The sequence below is a fragment of the Cephus cinctus genome, unplaced genomic scaffold, assembly GCF_000341935.2.
Source record: "Cephus cinctus unplaced genomic scaffold, Ccin1 Ccin1_scaffold0407, whole genome shotgun sequence".
In the NCBI taxonomy this organism is placed as follows: domain Eukaryota; kingdom Metazoa; phylum Arthropoda; class Insecta; order Hymenoptera; family Cephidae; genus Cephus; species Cephus cinctus.
Window position 1 is genome coordinate 1,117,516 of NW_014333091.1, and position 23,523 is coordinate 1,141,038.

At 35.0% G+C, this 23,523-nt stretch overlaps 1 protein-coding gene across 1 annotated transcript; it reads right to left on the minus strand.

The window, feature by feature from the left end:
* Positions 1-379: 379 nt before the first annotated feature.
* On the minus strand, positions 380-21,523 carry LOC107267506 (dynein heavy chain 8, axonemal). Its single transcript, XM_025084828.1, has 66 exons — positions 21,404-21,523; positions 21,092-21,314; positions 20,877-21,028; positions 20,608-20,806; positions 20,360-20,523; positions 20,127-20,303; positions 19,834-20,055; positions 19,573-19,674; positions 19,359-19,505; positions 18,998-19,272; positions 18,521-18,860; positions 18,221-18,447; positions 17,664-18,151; positions 17,440-17,599; positions 17,022-17,251; positions 16,839-16,963; positions 16,585-16,769; positions 16,168-16,513; positions 15,882-16,045; positions 15,505-15,759; positions 15,190-15,430; positions 14,921-15,120; positions 14,596-14,767; positions 14,358-14,503; positions 14,096-14,234; positions 13,805-14,035; positions 13,494-13,699; positions 13,182-13,402; positions 12,912-13,060; positions 12,667-12,803; positions 12,402-12,540; positions 12,093-12,313; positions 11,784-11,967; positions 11,576-11,716; positions 11,145-11,492; positions 10,873-11,062; positions 10,657-10,802; positions 10,383-10,581; positions 10,117-10,235; positions 9,654-9,990; positions 9,284-9,554; positions 8,995-9,195; positions 8,593-8,838; positions 8,046-8,364; positions 7,634-7,860; positions 7,297-7,519; positions 7,017-7,193; positions 6,762-6,929; positions 6,429-6,644; positions 6,192-6,329; positions 5,788-6,084; positions 5,482-5,637; positions 5,203-5,358; positions 4,971-5,106; positions 4,758-4,909; positions 4,341-4,594; positions 3,824-4,252; positions 3,478-3,754; positions 3,223-3,409; positions 2,842-3,103; positions 2,511-2,750; positions 2,115-2,282; positions 1,485-1,816; positions 1,260-1,381; positions 1,032-1,193; positions 380-905 (listed from the first exon to the last, which is right to left on the minus strand). The coding sequence occupies exons 1-66, from the start codon at positions 21,494-21,496 to the stop codon at positions 780-782; spliced, it is 13,782 nt and encodes a 4,593-aa protein (XP_024940596.1). The 5' UTR covers positions 21,497-21,523; the 3' UTR covers positions 380-779.
* Positions 21,524-23,523: the final 2,000 nt, after the last annotated feature.

Genomic DNA, 23,523 nt, shown 5'->3' on the forward strand with positions numbered 1-23,523 from the left:
AAGCAGACGAATGTAATAAAAACCCCCGATGGCGCCACTGACAGTGCGCAAAATTGAGTTATGTCGAAGTGCGCATGCGTCGAAAAAGCTCTAGTGCGGAAAGTACAGTATTTCAAATGCGCGCATGCGCGAACTTTTTTTCCTCACTGTTACCTAATAGGGCACTTTACGCATTCCCCACACGCTTCGAAAATCAAACTTTTCAAGCAAGTGTTACAAAATTTAAGTTTCCTATTTTTAACGATGTGTATTACAGTATTATTTTTTTGGCAAATATTTAAATGCTGAAACAATGTTACTGTATTTCTGTATATTAATTTTCTTCTGTAAGGTCAATTAGAAGCAATATCTACATTTATAAAGGGATGAAAATGTAACACACATTGCCATCCCCTAATACATTTGAATAATGCTCTAGAAAACTTCTGGGTATATTAAAATAGTTCTATTATGAGAATGTATGTAAACCAGAAACTAGTCACCCTTAGAAGTTTGAGGGTTCTCATAAATGTTGAAATATGGATATTCAAATAGATGCGATAAAAAGTAGTAGCACGTTTCGAAAATTATCTTAATACTCTCACTTAAGTATATAATAAAATTGTATGTAGTAATAAGAAAGAAAGAAACTTAAGAAATTAAACACAAGATACGTAACAAAAAATATAAGTATAATATATTGTTCAAGTATAAATAATGGTTCGTAAGGCTCAAAATTACTAAGGCGTTTAAAAAATTATTTATTGTGAGCAGTTAATCAAAGTTGTAGATCTCATATATTATTTAATATCACAGAGTAGAGCGACTCCGCGCATGACCCAAAAGTCTGGTGACTTTGTCGTATTAAGCCACAGGGGTGTGATGAGAAGTACGTAAGTCCTTTTAGGTTTCTTATATACAGGGCACTGAAAGCAATCAATAAATTAAAAATGTTATTCAATGCAATTTTAAATTACTATTAAATCAAATCTACGCGAAGACTCATTAATAACGTAATAATAATAATAATTTTCCTCGCACTTAAAAATTACCTGATACAATTTTGGATTTTTATCCGGGTTGTTATATAGGGCAAAAATGTGTATAACCGGCATAATTATATATAACACCTTATTTGCCGATTCGCAGAGCTTGTTATTTCTTTTGTCCCATCCAGCGCCTTCTAAGAAAAGTCCGTAAACGAAGACGCCCTCCTAAAAATATAATTACGCAATATGAAAAATCAATGTAGAACATTAGACTCAAATTTATATTCATACGTTTGGTGCGGTTCGAACTTCTTCCCGGGTATATCGAGTGACTTCGTTATGCAATGTAACATTATCCAAAGCCCAACCCTTGTGAGCACGAGTTACTTCCTGCCTCATTGCAGTTAAAAATCCTATCAATTAAAGTTGTACAAGTGTAATTTATTTAAATTGTTTTAAATATTTTAACGAACCGTTACATAATCTGGGGATATTAATTTAACGTGAGTTATCTACCTTGTGGATTAAAGAATCCTGTCATCCAAAATTGCGGTGGTCTGCCTGAGAATATCCATGTTGAGAATTGTTGATTTCTCTCGAGTAATTCAGTAAACCAAAACCCAAGGGTTGAGGATTCCCACGATCGTGCTTTCCATAATTGTGGGATCCTTGCGTCATAGATATTATCCAGAGCATCTCTAAGTTGCTCATTCATTATAATAACACCTTCTATTGCCAGCAGAAGATCTTTTAATGTCACTCGAACCAATTTAATCACTTTTTGCATTCGATCTATCTCTTGTTTCAGGAAAATATTCATCGACGCGGTAGTTCCCATTATTTTTAATCTATAATTATGAAAGTAATACTAGACAATCCGATTTTACACAGCGAATCATTACCACGATAATCAATGCATATGAGCAATCATAAGGAGTTTCCGTGATAACACATAATCCAAGATAAAATTCTGCATTTGTTCTGTATACTAGACAAGGAAATGTTCGCCTGTGAAACATTTGAATATGATTTTTACTCCCTATTTAACCCGTGCTTCCCTGTTACTATTATGATTATCATCACGGAACCTCCTTAATTAAGCAGCTGGATGAATTCTTTTTCTGCACATGTTTTAAGTTTACGTACCTTTCTTTCACTTCAAACGGATCATAAGCTGGTGGTAATTTTTCTAACATTTCTTTAGTTTGTCTTGTCACTGATACTTCTCTTGATTCACCTCCACCACCTCCTGCTTCCTTCGGCTGTACAGATATTATTGTGTCCAATACATCCTGTGTAGCATTACTTTGATATCTGAAAGGCATACAGTGTTTGATTAATCTCTAATTATAATTCTTGGTATAACACAGTTATCGAAAATTATTAAATGTACCATATATTATTATAATAAATAATCTATGCATAAAATAACATTCGGTTTTTCCACATATCATTTATAATCAATTGTGAACATAATATAATCATTAAGTATACCACTACGTTGGAGATATATTTATAAATATTATATTAATGATGTCTTACGTAATATCTGCATTGGGATGAAGCCCATAAACCTGCGGCGGATCGACAGTAGCCATTGCATCAATGGCTTTTAAATAATCAGAAACTTGTTTAAAGCTCAAAATTGAATATCCTTTGAAAAACGTATATCCTTCAAGGAAAAGTGCTTCGGAGAACCAGACTTTTGCAAACGTGTTCAAAAGTCTTTTATCATAATCATCAGTGACACGGCCACCGTATTGAACTTCACCAATCATATATCTACAAATGTTCACAATATATTGAAAACACATTTATCTATATCGTGGCGTATGGTATTGTAGGATTTAATTTTAATTGAAAACTACATCACCTCACAGTTTGCCAACTTATTCCACGCTTCGGGTCGTAATCATTTAAATGATTATTCATGAACATACAAGAAGCTAGCCAGTCGGCTGAATTAAATTCGTACGGGATATTCCAACCGAGTGGACCAAATTTACGCCGTTCCTGAACAACAGTATGCAAAAAGGACACGGCGTAAATTAGTGGAATATACTGAATGGCGTCACACTGATCTAACATTTCTTGATTCATACCACTGTACGTCGCCAATAATCCTGCGCGAATACCTGAACAGTGTAATTAGAATGTTAATCAGTGTCTGTATTACGTATAATTAGGCAATTAGAAGATTTAATATATCATCTTTATATATTGACTTCAATATTGAAATCTTTAAGAGATTTACCTTGTGGTGGTTCATATGTGAATTTTATAGACATTTGTAGCAAAGATATAGGAAAATCTTTATGGGGTTCAGTCGTGATCCATATTCGAAAATTTGGATGTGGCGCTTCCATATCTAATATAAAGTTCACTAGCTCAGCCATATATTCAAGACCCAAGTGACAATTTTGACAGAGTGCCCAGAATCCCTACAACATTAACGGAGGTACGATAAATGATGTAATGACTATGATTTTATTGGAAAAGAATAGCAAACCTCGGTTTTTGCATAGTTCAATAATTTTCTTGCATGAACTTCTTGACCTTGACCCATTGAAATACTTCTGCACATTACTTCCATCTTTTTTGCTAGCTGCTCAATACTTGGAGTGGGATCTGAACCCATGCTCAAGAAACAAATCATTGGCGTATTTGGTCTGGATTCAGCGAGCATCACGTCCAGAAGTGTAATTACAGGTTCAGCATACTTTGATCCTAATGAATTAGCTATGTATTTTCGCGACTGGGATAAAGCTCTGTCCAAGCACCATGCCCTATGATGTAAGAAATTATTTTATTAATATTTTTAATTATTAATTAAATCACATCATTATATTCTTTACCTTATCATTAATAAACGGCGGAAAGTATCGAGTACGTTATAACCATCTGGTATGATTTCTTCTTCAGGTGCATCCTTGTCGAACCAAAATTTCCAAACTTTTTCAGCAGCTGGTACCTGTGACACAATATACTGAAACTGTCTCAAAGCTGACAGCGCAACTAAATTCAACCAAGTCATGTCGGTAATCCATTTGCAAGGCTTTGGCGCAACTGCATTCAGATCCAATGCTGCGCCACCCTTTATGAAATATTGAAATTCTTCGTGAGTGATGGCGCCCTTTTGCAAATCAATTTTCAGGGTCATGAGTAGTATAAACATGTATTTATGATTCTCATAGAGACCACGTGCTTTGTACTTGAACACTTCGTAAGTCAGGTATTCGATGATGAAATTAATTCTTCGTTGGTTGACAGGACTTTTTTCAGATCTAACATAACAGTGATATGCGTTTATAATAGTTTCAGAGTAATATAAAATGTTTATATTTATGTATATAATAATATGAAATTATCTACCTCGCCATTGAAAGATCAAATCTTTCTAAGAACTGGGCGAGAGCTGTTTGATACATGCAATTAACTTGCGCCATGTCACAAACTAGAAAGTACAGGACGCTCCCTCGTGTTGCAACTGGTCGGAACTCCTCTCGAGCTGCATTAATTTTGATTTCTGTATCTCTCGCGATGGTAAGTTTCTCATTAACTTCGGCAGCCGTTTGCTTCGTGTTGTTCAGGACCGACATTAACTCGACGTCTTCGATGAGCGGCCCCTTTTAAGAATTAATTAAACATTATGGAATTAATTGTAATATTTACACGTTTCAAATGCTTATTTAATGTACAAATTGAAGAGACAAGATGATTTTACTTTATTTTTGAAATTTTATCTTGCAATTGACTTATTTAATGAATCCTGGAAGAAATTAAACTCACTTGAACCGTCGTTAACTTGTGAAGTAAGTTTGCTTCTAATTCCTTGATTTTACGTTTATTCGCAGTAACATCCGTGATTAATTGTGTTCTTTCAGTTTCCAATTCTCGTTTTTCAGTTAATATCACTCTACCTAACAGCTGATCCTCTAATCCTATATTGCGGGTAGACATATGTTAAAAAAAAAAACTTTTTTAACGTCAAGTTGATCGTACCTTTCATTGTAACAGTGAAGTCAATTATCGATGTGCGAGCGAATATTTCTGGAGTATAAGATGGATTAGGAAGTTTTGTCGTGATATATAGTCGGAAGTCTTTATGTATATCGACTTCCTTATCGCCAAGTTTTACCTAAAAATATCGAAAATAAGAAGAAAAATTCAAAATTGTATTCCTGCGTGAATTAACGTTATTGAAAAATTTCGATAACTTTTTAATACAATGTACCTTCAAGGATGTTCCTATTTTTATAAAATTTTTTTCCAATAAATTATCCAACACTGGGTCTAATTCTTCGGCTACATCTTCTATCAGTAATGGTCGACCAATCGAGACGCAATCTTCCAAGTGATTTCGAAAATATTTATGTGACAGCAGTGTCATCTACAGCCGAGATGTCAGAAGCATCGAGAAAAAATATATAGAATTATTAAAAAGTACAGTAGATATAAAGTAATCATAATTATGTTCAACTAACTAATTAATTGTCGTAATAAACTCTCATACCTGCATATCAAAATCTTTCTCCTTATTTTTAATCCACGTCTTGCCCTGTAGCTGAGGATCAATTAGTAAAGGATACCTCGTAGCCTTTGTTACAATTATTCCGTTTTGTATAGAAAGTTCATCGTTTGGAAGTCCTTGTAAATTCCATTCGCCAGTCTAACGATAACAAAGGTAATAAACGTATTTTACTGTTATTCCGGTTATTAAATTTATCTGTGCAGTCTCGTCACAAATTGTACTTTCTTTTATTACAATACCATAATCGAAATGACTATACCAAGTAAAAAAAAATGTTAATGCACTAACCGTCGCTGTATCTGTCAGTGAGTCTATAATGTTTATGGTGACAGAAACAGGGATCTTTCGACTCTGTAGAAACTCGAACCACTTCCTTTGTAGTAGAATTCGAAATTCCTGATTGAAAGGTCCGCAATACGATAGAAATCCTGTTAAAATCAATACATCTCCAATGAGTCTGTCGACCTCTGACTTAAACGTTGCCAATTGATCAGTCCATCGGATTCGTTCCCCCGATAATCCGTCGATCATAGCTGTGGCAGCATCCATTTTTGCTTGACAAGCCTCGGCCAGATCGACTACTTTCTGAAGGATGAAAAAACAGTCTGTTACCTTTTGTCAATAAAATTCGATTTCTACGTTATTAGAATCTTCGATTCCATTTGAATTTTTAAAAATTTCTAAAGTTATACCTGACGCTCGCTCATCACTCCGTCAAATTCTTTCTGCACTTGCTTCAAATCCTCGTCTTTGGCTCTGAGAAGCTTTTCCGCATCTGCCAGATTACGATTAGCTTTATCGTGTTTAGCCTGCTGCACTGCTAAGTTTGCCTAAAAATATTTCACATGACAACGATGATATATACCTTAATTATTTAACAACATACGTTAAGGCCTTCTCTATTTTAATTTATTATCTCTTGTATTTACCTTCAAAGGAAGTACATCCTTATTTATGCCATAAAACGTGACCATAGATATAGTCCACTGTATAAGGCCCGCAACATTTCCACACGCTTGCATCGCAGCTTCATAAGTGTACATATGGAAATTCAAATACGGCCTCATTAAATCAACAGTCTCACCATTGATATTGTCTTTCGGAAAATGTTGTAAATTGTATAAAAATCTTGTGTCAGCCATCATCTGTCCATAGAAACGAATTAAAATAAAGTTAAAAACGTCAATAAAGTTAAACCTCAATTTTATTTATCCAATTGATATAATGACGTAATAAGACTAAATGAGGATATTAAATTTTACCTTCAATGCTTCGGACCAAGAAGCGCATAAGAATAGTTTGTCTGGATCGGGTTTCACGGGTTCCAATTTTCTCCCAAACAAAATTAATACGCAGTCCATAATGAGGGTAATTAAATACGGTGGTTTTCCTAATTTACGTACTGTGGAGATGTCAGCAGCTTTTATGGTCTATGAGCAAAAATGAGGAGATGGTCTAATAATAGCACATTAACAATGTAACTGACAATTAGGGCACTGCTAATTAGAATCATCCACCTGAAGCGCCGCTTCAGCCTCGAGCAAAGCCGGTTCTGCGTCTTTTAATTTTTCCTCGGCGACGGCCTTTTCTTTTGAAATTATTTTCAAAAGTGCTTCCGCCTCGTCCTTCGATGTCTGAACGTGAGCTTTAACTGTTTCCGCGTCCCTCTTTTTCTCATTCACCGTAATGAGTATCTAATCGATTAAAATGATCATACGTGAAATATATATTTGTATCGATAATAAATACTGTTATTCTTTAACAATAAAATGAGCAAACCCGATAACATATACTTACTGCTTCAACTTGTATATTCTTCACAGCGATTTCCTCTTGATTCTTCTCCAATACTTTCCTCAACTCATCGACTTGTGCTGCTGCGTCGACTAGCTTACTTAAACCATTGCTCATTCGAAAAGCCATTGTATTTATATTATCCAGACGTTGTTTATATATTACTTTATAACCATCGATGAATGATAGAAACGATTTTGGAGTGACAAATGTTTGTCGTCGGAATCTGTCAAATAATTAATCAAATCACACTTGTAAAATTTAACATATTACATATGTCACAACATTTCACGGCGTCTTCAATTAATATATTTCAAATTATGGAGTAAATAATTTTAACCTGTTATAATAGTCAACGCAAGTATCGCCCACGTCATCCTGCACATCACCCATTACTTGGATCAATTGCTGCTTAATTTCCGGAGAACATATTACTTTGTAATGGCCCAAAAAGTGTTCACTGACAGCACAGAGTGCATCTTTCGGCCACCTAGTGAACCAGTTCATAGTACAGCCAGATATGAGGCCAGGAAATTTTAACGATCTTGATCTAAACTTTTCGCCAACCTGCAACGTGTATATAAATATTACATGAAAAAAAAAAGAAACTATCTGAAAATCTTATTTCTTCTCATGCCGAATGAGGCTGTGCACGTTATTCCAGCGTTGCAACTTTGGTGGATTGTAACTCATAAAATATACAAATAGCAATGTATGGTCTTTTGCATGCAAACAAGCTCACGCGTACTAACCGGCGAAAAGCAGAGTACCAGATGTAAATTATTTCGAGCTCTTGATATGAAATAATCGTATAAATTATCAGGCGTCGGTGGCCGTCTTGGATCGTCCTTTTTCATAAGAGGCACAATGTTCGTCAATATTTCATCCAATTCGTCTTTCGCAAAAAGATTTGCGACCTCGCCGACACTTAAGACGTTATTAATGTATTCTAAGAAAGCCTCATCCTTTATTTCATTATCAGTGAATATAAAGGTGACTCCCTTGGTACCAGCTCCAGAGTCCCGATACAGTTTACGCAAGTCGTCCATCAAGCTTCCGACATTGTAACTCCTAGAATGCAATGGTTAAAGTAAATTCATCTTTCTAGAAGATCTAGGAGAACACGATTTTTGTGGTATTAACGTTAAGATTATGTTAGCATAATTACTCAATGCAATAAATAATATCTCTTTAGACACTGACACAAGAGTTATGATTGGTTAATATTATATGCTAAATACTTTTTATATAATTTTCATCTAGATATTCTTTTTATATTTAACATTGTATGTACACTACCGTGTCAAGACAATTTGGAAGAAGTTGAAACCCGCAATAAAGGATGAAAGTCTTGTCAAGCTTTGTTTTCCGGATCCTCCAACGCCAACCAACATGGCGTTTCCTCTAGGTACACCAAGAATTCTTGATATTCTTATCAAGTGCACCAGAGCATCGTGAAAGAAGACCAAATCAAGGTGCATGCCACGTATGTATTCGTTGAATTGTTCCATGTTCTGATGAACTTTTGCTATGACAACTTGGTAACTACAAAACAATAAATGGATTAAGCAATTATTGTAACACACTATATTCAAGTACAATACTGTAGCTATATTGTACTAGTTGCAATTATGTAAAGTCATATGAATTCAAAAGTTTTAAAAATTATTTATAAGTTATCGACAATTTATGTTCCAGTACTTAGGTATCTCCTCGTATATTTTTGGAGCTTCGATAACATAATCGTCTGGTTCGTCGCCCGTTGGCTCCGGAGGTTCTCGTAAAAAGTTAACAAAGTAAGTTTCCACTGGTTCATAATATTGATAATCTGATCCAAGTAATTTTTCAGCTGTGAACCTCATTGTATTTTGAAACCATTCCTTATCAGCAAAATTTGTGAATCTGTAAAATTTATTTAAGATCAAATCCATGGATTGATTTGAAGAATGGACAATTTTTTAAAATAACGTTGCATTATCCTTTTACATACCGATCAGATATGACTCTTGTACATTCATGATCCCAGAGCTTTAATAATGTCGTGATACTTTGACACTCGTCTCTTTCGACTCTCAATATTCCTTCCCATATTCGCGACAAATCCCGCAAATTGAAGACGTAATGAAACTTCGCCGGAGTGGGTAGCATTTTGATCTTAGTCTGCTGCCACAAAACTCGCGTTAATGGAATTAACTTGGGTAAGAAATTCACGATGACCTCCGAGAATCTGCTATCGCAAAAGTAACCCATTCCTATGGCGCCTGAAATTAATATGAATAATGTATTTCCATAAAAGCATTTATAGGGAAAAATATATTTCAGAACTGAGGAGGCTATGACTTTTTTTATAGGATACTTACTGAAAATCGTATCCATCGACCTATTCGATGGCAAAGTGCAGTTAAATATATTAAACTGCCTTTTTAATCGCGGTGGAATGTCATTGCGTCCACCGCCAGGATGTATCATGGCAGCGAGTAACATGATGTCTTGAATAAATGAAAAGTCACCGGGTTTATCTAACGAGTAGAACCCTTTGTATTCCATTAATTGTCGAACGATTTCATTTGTGACTTGATCACCCCATTCATTTATCACTGGCATATTTATGTCGTCTATGAAGACAGTCATTTTCCTACCACCAGGAGGACCGTAAGTTGTTCCTACGCGTTTCTCCACGTAACTTTCAAATATGCGCTACAAAAAGTTGGAAAGAATTTAATATTTATGCGCATATTATTTGTAAGACATTTATTTAGTGACATGCGAGAAAGGAATTGAGGATATTTAATTCTACCTTTGATAAATAAGATACTTTCTTACCTGAACCATATTCGGGGTGGATGCCGATGAAAAATTAAAGGATTTATTTAAATGAAATTCAGGGTCATGCTGGGACATATAACTTTTCAGCATAACTGTCTTTGCTGTCCCCTGTTCACCTGGGATATAAAATACGAAATCCAGTCAAAAAAATATTTAATGCATTTTATTTAGGAAAGTTTTCTCAATGGAAAATATGAAGAATATTTGATTTTTCGAGAAGCGATTAATGAAAAAGTAATATTCATTGAAAAATTATTACAAACCAATTAAAAGAACAGCTTTTTCTTGTTTCGCAATAGTATCTATTAAAAACAAGGTTCTGGTGTTGTCCACGTTTGGTACTAAAATTTTATAATAATCCAAAACACTATCTGATGGATACTCAAAAACAGGGACTTTTTCATTCCAATGTATCCAACTTCCTTTTTCGGAAACAAGAAATTCGAAAATTATTTCATCATCCTAAAACACATTAAATTAACGTTAATTGTACTAATTCTTAACATTCATATTCTTCCTATGTAATTTTATACGCACTGCACACTTTGGCCAATCGCATTTTGACTCATGAGACAAAACAAATTCTTGCAATGCGTTGCGATCCTCCAGTTCAAGAACAGCCCCCAAACTCCACATAACGGCGAATAAAAAAAGCCTTTCAATATGCGAATCGCTCAAAGATTCTAAAGTTTTTAAGAATGAGTTGAACGATTAACAATAAATATTGACAACTTTTTAAAAATAAAATCTTACTGGACGGGTCAGAATCAAAGGCAAGTAACCCCTCTAATAAATCAGTACACTGCCGTATGTATAGTGCTTCCAAAAGCGACATTTTTGCTTGAAGCTTCGTTTGAACAAACGTATGTGCATCTCCGTACAAGCGATCAAAAAGTTCACGAAGAACCTCAACATCGTGGCCCGAACGTCGCTTGAACCAGCCCTGTTGATAAAAAAATATTTCCAAGCGCTCAACACGAAAAGCAACATCGGAATCCAATTAAGGGATAAAACGGATATCACACCTCGAGTATTGGTTTCCATTTCAATACGGAAGCGCTAACAAAGACCATTCCCATTCGCGAAATAGTCGCGGGCGATGCGTTATCAACATTATCTGGTTCGAACACCAGTTTACTGTTTGATGCCATGATAATACGATCCCCATTCGCCAGTGTCAGTGTCTTATTATCATCGAGAACTGAATTCAAATTTTCAATCCATACAGCATCCACTGGACCATCCAATACGATCCATAGATTATCAGTTTTCTTTAGTTGAGTTGAACGTCTCCATAATGTACTAAATATTCCATCAGTCCAATCATTCGTCGCTACGTCGAGTCTTCCAAACATTTGAGATGCTGTTATAGCCTGTTTTAATAAAATCCTTATATATACCAATTATCACTAGTTTTAATCAGTCTTAATATTTATTTATTTCTATAGGTACATACTTTGGGATTCATTCTAACTTCCTTATGTGGTATTCCCATCTCCGTCATGGCTCTCATCAACGCCCACATACACCTTGTTTTTCCAGATCCTGTTGGACCAAGTACCATCAAGCCATGTCGAACTAGAGACGTTTCGTATAACTGGAAATAAATATAAAATTTATAAATTTTATTTATTAACAATTTTTATGGCCTTATCGTCTAGTACTTGGACGGCTTTTAAATTCCATTCCGGATGATTCATTATGCCAAGGGCAGTAGTAGCATTTGCTATTCCTTTCTGCAATTCCTTGTATGTCTGAGTTGTTAATTTAATTCCTGGGAACATATCCTCAATTAACGACATGAAGAGGGGTTCGTCTTCATCTACTAATTTCGATAAATTCATATCTCTGAAATGACGTAAAGATTAATTCTCATGGTTTCATTATCGTACAAGAATTGTGTTTCCATGCAGAACTAATTATTTTATTATTATTTGCAGAATGAATTATTTTATTACTATATTGTAAATTACCGTAAAACTCTCATTAGGGTCGTCTCTTCTGAATCACCGGGATGCGCACGTTTCTGTGCACCGAGAGTTCGCAAACATGACAATATATTTCGCAAACCGAAGTCGTAGTGGACTTGTTTACTGAGCTGTTCCTCGCAAAGTTTATACAATGTAAAAAATTTGCGAGATAACATAACATTTTCTTTAAAGCCGCACGCAGCTAATTTTACTCGCATTATTATCTAAAAATATAACATTATGTTGAACTTTATATATTTATAGTGTATCTATTCGATTAATAAATTGTTAGTTATGAGGTAAATTTTTCACCTGTCTGTCCGGTACCATCATTGCTACACTTCTAAACATTATTTTCAAATTTTCTGGTAGTTCCTGGCGTCCTGCATAACCTGGATTCATCGTAATGAATAATCCAAATTCATAATCAATGGAATAGGTTTCGCCGTCGCTGCAATGTGAATAGCCCTTTAATAATGACGGTATTAAAATAACTGCGGATTGTAAAAATATGATGAAGAAATCGAATACACCAAATATTAAAAAGAATAATATTATCATTCAAGAATAATATTACCTAAATACGAATGATGTCTTTTTCTCTTTTCTCGCTGTTAATACAATCGCTATTTGCTGCGCAGCGACAGATAAAACAGGCAAATCGATCCGATTAAACTCATCAAAACAGCCCCAAGCTCCAGCCTGGGCCAATCCCTATAAAACGTATTAAATCTATATTATATCCAGTACCAAGCTTAACATGTATAAATTATCATACGCAGTTATAAATAATTCGGACTTCAGCTTTTAAAATAATAAAACCTTAAAAATTCTGCCCAATCCACGGAAATCCATTTGGTCGGAGCAATTGAATATAACTACATATTTCCCAAGAGCTTTACCCATATCTTTGGTCGTTTCTGTTTTACCAGTTCCAGCTGGTCCAGCTGGAGCACCTCCAAAATTCATACCTAAATACAGAATTATTATTTCCTATTTTCTACTATTTGGAATATATTTTATTAATTCGAATGTTCCTTATACCATTAGCTACGTATTATTTTTACAATTTTGCTCTCAATTATAGCGTACCAACTGCCTGAGCAAGAGTTATGTAACATCTATCAGTAAGTGGCGTAATAGCGAGACGATCAGTGCATCCCAAAAACTCGTTTTGATAAATAAAATCTACATCAGTGATTCTAATAGGTACATCTTCGGTATCCTCGTCAAAATAAAATCTTGCCTGCTTAAGCCATTCGAAATCTTGAATACTTCTTATTTTCAAACGACATAATTCATCAAAAATATCTCTTAAAAAAAATTGTATATACATATAATATTTATGGAATTATTATCAGAGTTTTACTTTCTATGTCAATATGCGTTATAATATTAGCATACCTTTGGTGGACGTGTATTGTAATCAAAGCTTCATATTTTGCACGTGCATATTTCGAAAGGTCCTTTACAGTTACTTCAATAAGTCCATTTAATAATTCCAAAAACCATTGATTGGTCTTTTTCATTATTGATTTATCTCGTTTAGCAGAAACAATTGCAATTTCCGAGTCTCTCGTCCACAACACTTGAATAGCCAACAAACCAACCTGCATAAATTTCAAAAATATTCGAATAATGCTATAGAATCTATACAATTGTTGGTAATTAAGATAATGAATTTGACTCGACATAATAATAAAATACATGTGTACCTGAAGAACAGATGTGTCTATCAATGATAATATTTCCATTTCAGGGGTAGACAGTAATTGTAATCCTTGCGCAATAACGGCGCCAACCGATTGCTGATGCATCTTCAACAGTGAATTCAACCAATTCTCAACACCGCCAGTGCATACGACTTCTTTTTCAAGCACAATTTTCTCATTCTCCCTCGAATACATAGCGATAATTTTTTCGTATTCCTTCTCCGAGAAATCCAGCTACAGTAGAATTCACCCAGTTAGCACATAATGGCAATACAAATATTCACAGATCTACACCTTTCCAATATTATCGAAGAAGCCATCCAGATAATTCTGTATAGTATGGCAATCAGCCGCTTGTCCGAGTATTTCCAATAAACTGGGATCCGATATAAAGCAGAATCTTGGAAATATCACTCGTTTTGTTTCCAAATAACTGGAAGAACATAAATCCAAGTATTAAAAATCACAACTGTAGTTTCACAGGTTCTTCAATTATTTAACATGCGACGTTCGGTAGTCGTAATTAAAATTTAATTAATATATTAATTTTACTAACCCACTTAATGATTTTTGACAAGATTCCAATTGTTCCAGCAAATGCGGTAAGAATTGACCCATTGTTTCGTCTCCTGTACATGTTTCCACTGCGTTAAGTTTTTCATGTGCACGGTACATAAGCTTAACCCAGGATTTATCGATACTCTGAATAGAATTAGGACCGATACGTTACCCAGGATAGAAAATGTCAATATTATAAATAACGATAAAACTGTAAGTGTAATAAAATCTCTCACATTAAAACGTTTCGCTTCAGCTGGAAGCTGTTTGGATATATCGCCGCCGATAAAAACAGCTTCGAGATAGGCCCACAAATTCTGTACGTTCAACCATTTTGCCAATATTTCTGAAGTGTTACTCAGCTTACTTTGCCATAGTTGGATTTCTTTTTTAAATGGTGCATTGTAGCTACAAAGTATATCATCGGTAATATTAATTATCAAATAATTAAATTGAAGCAATATTTATATATCCCAAATACCAAATCATTTTAGTTTTAAAAATAACTCACTAAATTGATATTGCCTTTATTAATAATTCAATAAATAGAACATTACGTACCGGTTAGCCATCAATGAACTGATAATCATTAAACTATCCTCCAGCTGTGATATTATTTCTCCAGTTTCCGCACCTTTAAGTTGCAATTCTCCTCGCTGCTTAAAGTTTGTAAATTGTAAATTAACAATCGCCCAGTCGGCTATAACTTGCTTTAATTTGCTTTCGATATCTTTCTCCTTTACGGCACTTATGCATATATCCTATGGGAATTGTACGGTATTAGTTATAAATATTATAGAAAGCCGTGTAAAGTGTACAATAACACAAACCTCTACTTCGTCCTTATATTTTAATAAAGGCGCTTCCATAACATTAGCCAATGTAAAAGACTCTGATTCGATGTCGAAGAAATAATTACATAACTTTGACATTCTTTCCCAATGACGTTCCTTCATGGCTTTATTAGCCATCAGTTCCAACAAGGGACATGTTTCATTGAAATCATCAATTTTTTTCTTCAAATCAATATAAGCCGGCCATTCTCTCATACCTTTCGGTAACTTACGACATCTAAAACGATACAAATTATTAAACTATTGTTCATTAAACAGTTATAAGTTGGAAAAGTATTTAAAAAATCATACTTGTTCTGAAACTCGGCCAGTTCAGCTATAATCGAGTCCGTGTCTATTTCTGACCAAGGAATCTCAAAGTAACCATCAATAGAGCGCATAACTTGCAAATATAAACCATAAAGTTTTTGCAATAAATTAAATTCCTTTTTACGTTGCTGTAATATCGGATATTCAGTTACTTCCAATCCAAATAAGGTCTCGCCACTGCTGTACGTTTCATATCTTTCCCATAATTCGTCAAAGCGCGATTGGAACAAGATAACACTAAAATAATAAATATATGATTTCAGTTCTCTCTTAAGAAACAAAGTACTGCAGTATATCTGTATGCATTTAATTTTTCTTATTATCTCAAGTCTTCTATAACATCGCCATTGTTACGTTACCGTTCACTCGCTTCTTTAGCTGGTATCCCTTCGACCATCGGTCCATTAATTTCAAAGTCTAGATCAAATTCAGCCACGTCCTTCTTAAGAACTGCGACGCCATCAATTAATTCTTTCTTCAGGGGTTCTTGCATCTCGCATATAATTGCTTGAACCTGTTTCGCCTAGAAAATTTATTAAGATTTCAAATATTTGTATAATAATATAAACTGTTTGCTGTCTTAGGAATAGCAATGCTAGGGATTTTTTATATAAATAAGTTATTAGTATTAATTATTATCATTACCGTGTGTAACATATTGGTGAAATTATAGCGCAAACTGTCAACTGTGTCTTGTTCTTCCTTCGTGACATCAATATTAAACTTTCCCATTAAAGTGTATGTCTCCTCGATTAATATTAACTCCATGTCCAAAGATATAAAATCATCCCTTATCTGCCCAAGACATTTCATAGCCACTCTAACATCCTCGAGGTCCTTTATCTTGCGAGCCAAGACTTTATTCTTATCATTAATATAATCAGTAATTCGTCGCAATTTTTCCTTGTAGGTCGTTGAGAGAATAATGCCCAAGGATGTTTTCCAAGCGCCGGATTCAACCAATAATGCTAACTTTAATTTGTCTATGAAAAATTTGTAATGTCCAACTATATAAAATGACGTCTTTAATGAAGCATATAGTTCGCAATATACTAAGGCGCTTTACCCATATTAATTTGAATGGGACCGACTATATGATGATCTGGAAGACTTTGTATTTCAGCAGATATTTCCTCGTATTCCATCAATTTCTCTTTTATCTCCTGAGTTATGGGATCTGAGTCTACGAATTTTTGAATTTGCGAGACTCTGTCCTCCGCCCAGAGATAAGAGTATCGTAAATATGACTGAAAGTTTCATACGTAAATATTTCCAGAATATTTATCAATTTCTTAATTTCAATAAATCAGACTCACATTTCCAAGCATTGTTATGTCGTCTTTTACCATAAGCATCGCTCCTTGTAAGCTCATAGAACAGCGAATAATTTCCTTATGTTCTACGACGCTTTGATGATAATTTTTTAAGGGTTGTACATTATCTGTTACGTAAGAAATATTTATAACAGTTTCTTAATAGTTAACAAGACAATTTTATACCATCATCTATGTCAATTCCAAGGGATGTTCTTTTTTTGGGCGTCGGTGAGTATCTCTGCCCCCACATAATCACCCCTTTATGGGTCTCTATTAAGTTTGTTATTACTCTTGCAAAATGGTGCTGCATCTCCTCTATTGGTGGCATTATAACGATATTGGGTATTTGCAGCACAAATTGAGTTGACATTATTGGAGCTTCCCCTCCTTCAATATTTTCTCGCAGCAATACACTAAAATTAAAACGAAGATCCAGGAAACTTTCTCATTTCGCATTAAAATTCGTAATATCGAGTTACATACATAATGTAAGACTTATCGAAGCGGTTGCTATTGTTAAACAAAATTTGAAAAATATTCACAATACTTTATGTTGCTAATTGCTATTTTATCCATTCTACTATAAACATCCTTTACAAACCTCGAAGTACCGACACGTTTTTTCAAAGCGTCTAATGAAATTTTGGTACACTTGACTAAAGCTTCGATTAATTTAAAATTGAAATATGCAAACATTTCCATACAGTCGTTATGTACCCGATGTATATTAATTTTGTTCGTTCTATCAATATTTCCAAAACCTTTAAAAGTTATAAAACATCAACTGTATAATTCATAAAATTTTCAACAACCCAAAATTCATACCTGGTTCAAAGGGTCCTTTTGTTAATTTCGTCTGTGATCCAACTTGTTTATTTGCTTTTTCTTGATCCATCCAATGATACTTTATATCCTCGACATTTGGATCCGTTATTAAGTCCATAAATTTATTAATGATAGTTATGACAGCCTTTTCAGCGGCTGATGATTTTATTTCCAATTCCACCGCCATTAGGTTTCTAAAGGATAAATTGTCCGTCGAGAATTGAATCGCACTTTGTGGATAATTCACAAGTTTTATGAGCTTCGTCTCCGCTATGGACTCGAATACTTCATCCACTCTGGCTTCCTTCATATCCTTCACTTCCTTAGCAAAGATTCCCACGTCCCTGATTGAGTTCTTTATATCGGCGCATACTTGAGGAATCTTCAATGAAGCCCACGTAACCACTGACAGACAAGGTTGAAAAGCCAACTCAAGTTTTACGAATGCGGAATTCATCAGTTTCAAAAATAACACAGGTATGGACCGCCTAATTACAATAATAGAATTATACGCATATAAATTAACGTAGTCTGTATAAAATTTTAATTAATTTTACCGTAAATCATTGTTCTCTTCTACTAATTTTTTTACGGTTTCGTAAGAAGAAAATATTTTTTCCTTGCAAAATGTTATTATCTCTATAAAATCCGGTACTTCTAATCCAAATCTGGACATGTGCTCAGCCTCCCGTATCACTTCCGGAATGTAAGGATCGAAATTTAAACAGTACTTGTTAGTTTTTGGATGACGGATAAGCAGTGGCGATGAGAGAGCTAAGCGTACCTATATCAAATATTTATATGTAAGTACGACTTATATGCGGATAAATTAATAATTAATATATTGTGCAACTTACGATTTCAGCGGAGTCGTACCATGCTTTATGATATATAATTTCATAATGTATAAAGACACTGATAAGCGCGTTGTATATTTTAATGCATTTTTGCATTCTTTCATGCATCACCACTCGTTTACGTGTTTTAAAAATATCCATAGGCATTTCGACGCGTCTATAAAGCTGACGAATCCATAAAATTCGACCAGCAACTGGTGGGATGTTGCGCGGTAATGGAGGATCTGATCTATCCTCATTGTATCTATCACGTACTCGTTCAACTTCTTGTTGGTACATTATAACGAGCTCTAAATATTTACGATCGATTCTCAGACGTTTCAAATGTAATTTCTGGAATCTAAATAAATATCAAATGGATACTGTTTGCGTATAAAAGAAGAATTCCTAAATCTTCACTAGTTATGACCACTTCTCTTGAGTAACGCGTCTGCAACTTTATTCTGTTATGGAAACTGTACTGTTCAGAAAGTTTACCTGTTTACTAATCGCAATGCCTCCACTATGTCTGGTACCATCGATACTGTTTTGAAGAAAAAGTTTCGTAGTTCCATTTCTGCTTCCATGACACTCTTCTTAAATTCATCATAGTCCGAATCAAAATACGGTTTTCTATGATCTAGGGGATCGTAAGACTGCGTCGCAATTTTTTGGAAAAACCCGGAAAACTTTTGTGCAAAGACATCAATCCCTTCTATAGTTGAACTGTGCAGAATAGAGTACATGATTGCAGATTGTAAAACGTCTATCAGCTGAAATAATTCATTCGTACATGCGACGTTTTATTTGCGTAGATATATTGAATCACGTCAATAGATAGTCAATAGATAGCAATTACCTTATTCATTCTTATATTGAATGTTTTGAATTTTCCAAAAACGTACATTTCAGAGACCTCAAAGGGTTTTTCGTCTGGACACTCTTTTACCTTTTTACGCATTTTATTGTAACAGTCGTAATACTGCTGATACAATTTCATACAATTCTGATTGAGATAAAAATTGTTATTAATATTGAATTATTATTATCATCATAATCATCATCATCTTCACCTGCATTCTCGAAATCATATCACATTTAGCGTCATCCCATATCTGGATCGTTCCGTTCTTAGTCAAATAGGCTTTGCACGCTAAAATCATTTGATTTGTCATCTAGAATTATGTCAATTATTATTAAATTGATTAGTATAATAATATTTAATTCATGTTACATATATTAACTAGATTCGCTATAGTTCAGGTTTAGAGCCATTGATAAATCAGGATATAATACCTACTGGAACAGATTCGGAATAATTATTAAAATTGTACCTTTACAAAAACCGCCGTCACCATACGTCTTGTATTAAAAAATCGTGACGTCGCATAAATCATTCTTATTGCATACATTAATCCAGAAAGATAATCTCCTATTTTTGTTGGATCCAATCTGTATAGTGGCTGAGTGAATTTTTCAAGTGCATATAGATACCGTACATTATCTTGAGATAATATCTGTACAGTTGTGACATGATTATCCAACCGTTTCCATTTCTGTACGATAAATACAATTTAATAAGTTACACGCCTTCCACCAAAACAATGAGGCGCTATTGCATATTTACTTTTATAAGCTTCGATTTAGCTTGAATCAAAAGTTGAATAAATTTCTGTGTATATGGTGACTTGATATGCTCTACGATCGATGAAAACCGTGCGAGAATTCTTCTCCAATATGTCAGTTCAGCAGTTGGTCCAACTGTTTCAGTTTCTCTGCGTAATTGCTGACTCTCAACGATGGCCTATCGTAAGTACACTATAGTTCGAAATCATAATCGACTTCCGTATCTGTACATACACGTTCCATACTCTTCATCCATAATTTGACGTTAGCTTCAACTTCAAGAATAATATCAAGATTTCTCGCGTTAGTCATAACACTTTCAGGCGTTGACAAATATTTTTTGTATAATTCCCAATTAGTATAAAACTTGACAGCACCCTCTAAGTCGAGCTTAGTCACTGAATTCCAGATAAATAGAAAAATTAATAACAACCTTTTATATCATAGAAAATTATATAAATTAGACTAACGAATATACTTACTGTTTAAGAAATCACAAAAATCTTTGAAGTCTCCAATAAAGTTCTGCTTTATCTTGAGTCCAGCTTCCGTTTTTGATAACTCTCCCCACTGGTTATTAACAGATATAGCACGTTCATTAAGACGCGAAATAAGTTCTGATATTCCAGCAAGAGCATTTCCGGTCGCAGGATCCACTTCAGCATATGCATAATACGTTTCCTGTATCAATTAAATCGTGATTAATATGTCAAGTTAAATTGAAATTTCATTATCACCCGCTAAAACTTACTTCGAGTAACTGTTTTAATTCAAAATCGGCATTCGATCGCAGACGATATACGATAACGCACTTCCCACAAAATTTCTCAGTGGAACCATCTGTTACGCAGCACCGCAACATTTCTTGCTCGTTATCATATTGCACAGTCCAACGTCCTGAATCTAAAACACAGCCGGTACATATAAACACAAGGTATATTGAAAGCCTAAAATATTTCTTATTACCAAAGGATGGTGGTGGCATTGGCTGATAGTAAATAACTACTGCTTGTCTTCCACCTTCGGCAAAGAAACTAGTGAATGCATTTACATATTCGTCCTTATCGATAATTCCTTCTTCTAATATGGACGGATCGGTATTTAATATATATGCCACCATTTCCAAAACATGGCGATGAGTCGTTTTCAGCCAACCCTGTCGTGCATTCCGATTTTCCTTATACTTTGCCTGCGTGGTAAACAATACGTTGTATCATAGGGCAATTCAAAATACATTGTTAGTTATGATTTTTATCAGTCAATAAGTTTCATACGCACGAGTCGTTCCTTCGTAGTTTCTGTTGGCAATCCTTCTAAGGCACCGATTCTTCTTTCTAATAATTCTGCAATTCGCCGCTCAATAGCGGGCATTGTGTAATTACGAGAAGCATAATATGCAAAGATATTAGCCATAGCTGCAATATATTTATCGTACTCGACAAGTATACGAATTCTTGACAATAGCTTTTTATCCGTTAAATGTCAATTATCGTCGGAAAAACGATATTGAATGAAGTTAGCCGTGTGTGTTTCTTATGTCATATTCATTCCTAATTTTGTAAGAAAAAATAAAATGTAACTATAGCATACGAGGATAATGAAGTCCGGCCCTTAACCCCTTAAAGCCTATTTATGATATAGAGTGTGTTCCGGAATCAGTTTTCAATGACTGGCAGTACTGCACTGGCAGAAAGCCGCAGTGCGTTAAGGTGCCTTTTCAGTGGACGCTCGGAAACTCAATTTCAGCAGTAAAATGGTCACGTGATTGAAAATAACGCTAGCGATAATTTCTGTTCGTGAAAAAGGTGCAGCGCTGCATCTTGAGCAATGAACTGAGAACTAATTCTTGTTTGGGGCAGTACTTCTGACGTGGAAAAGAGTATATATGTTGTGATGTGATTTTTCAATTCACGCTCACTCCGGCTACCGACTCAGGTAACGTTCTCACTTTCTGGTTCCCTTCAAGTCGCCAATCTGCTCAGAAGCTACGCTCTCGGGTTGATTCGGATAGTTACGCCAATGCTCTCAGAAGATTCGTTGTTGTTGAGCTGAGATCGAGGTGCTCGAATCTGCCGTGGAAGGTTAGTCTCAACGTACCGAGTTGCCCGGTAGAGGAGAATACCCAAGGGAGACTTCTCCACGGATCCGGGTAAAATACCGGTGCCCTGCTGGAGAGAAGCAAAGGTTTGTAGAGCGAGCGGAAGATAGTTTTGTTACGATAACGGGCAGGGGAGAAACCCCCTGACCCGAGTTGAGGATGTGGTCGCCCGATGCCCTGGAGAAGCGGCCGTGGAGGATCTCCAAAAGTTACGTACCGATTCGCTAAAGAACCTACAGTAGCGTTTCTCGATTTCACGCGCCCCCAAAAATCGACAGGATCCGTTAAGTTATCGTATCTTCTGATAGGTTCGATCGGAGCTCTTGTTTTGGCAGACTTAGGCCTGTTCCACCCCAACCCCCAGGTCATAGCGGCTTGTCAGTTCCCGGTGATAAAAGAATTGGCTGACGCCCGCCTGGCTTGCGGATGCGTGAACGAAGGGTGGACGGCCGAAAGTAACGTTGGTTGGTTCTCGAAGATAATTAGTTTTCGAATTTTTCGTTATCGATGTCGAGTTAAAAAAATACGTTACAATACATAGGTAAGGGACAAGTCAAAAGTATGGTTCAAACCGTTTTTCACGTTTTTCTCAGCTCCTATTGGAAATAGAAGGAAATGGGCCTTAACTTGGGATCACTGCTAGAGATATCGGATGAAGAAGAGCTTTTGGACATCATTCTGTTCATTAATAATAATGTTGATATTTCGTTTTCCTTTTTTCTGTCTATCTCCACAGCTCTTTCCTCGTCCGCCATGTTCGAATTCATTCGAATTACTGACTGAATTTCAACGTTCAATAACTGAAATGAACTGAGAACGATTTTGGAACACATCCATAGAATAGAGTAAATAAGTTCGAAATGCCTCTTCTTTTAAGTATCTTAACTAGTTAAAAATCTTTTCAACAAAATAACTTTAACAATTAAAGTGTAATTATTAAAAGATATTTTTTTTACTATAATAAACAAACTCAGTATCGTAAGTAGCCTAAAACACAACCTCTGTTGAATTAAACATATTAAAGATGACTATTGCTCAACACATATGTGTTATCTGAGTAATAAAACTTACATGCCTATCACTGCACAAACGATGTTTTAAATATTCACTGTTCCATTATCTGATATGGTACAAAACGTACCTGAGCATACATTTTCATTCTTCCTTCCTTCCTTCATTTTCCTTATGGCTTTATCCCCAAGGGGACATGTGCCAGTTCCTGTTAATTCTGAGTTTACATATTATTAAACAGTTTGAGGTTTATGTAAGCTATCAGTGTTACGACAGTTCGTACAAATAA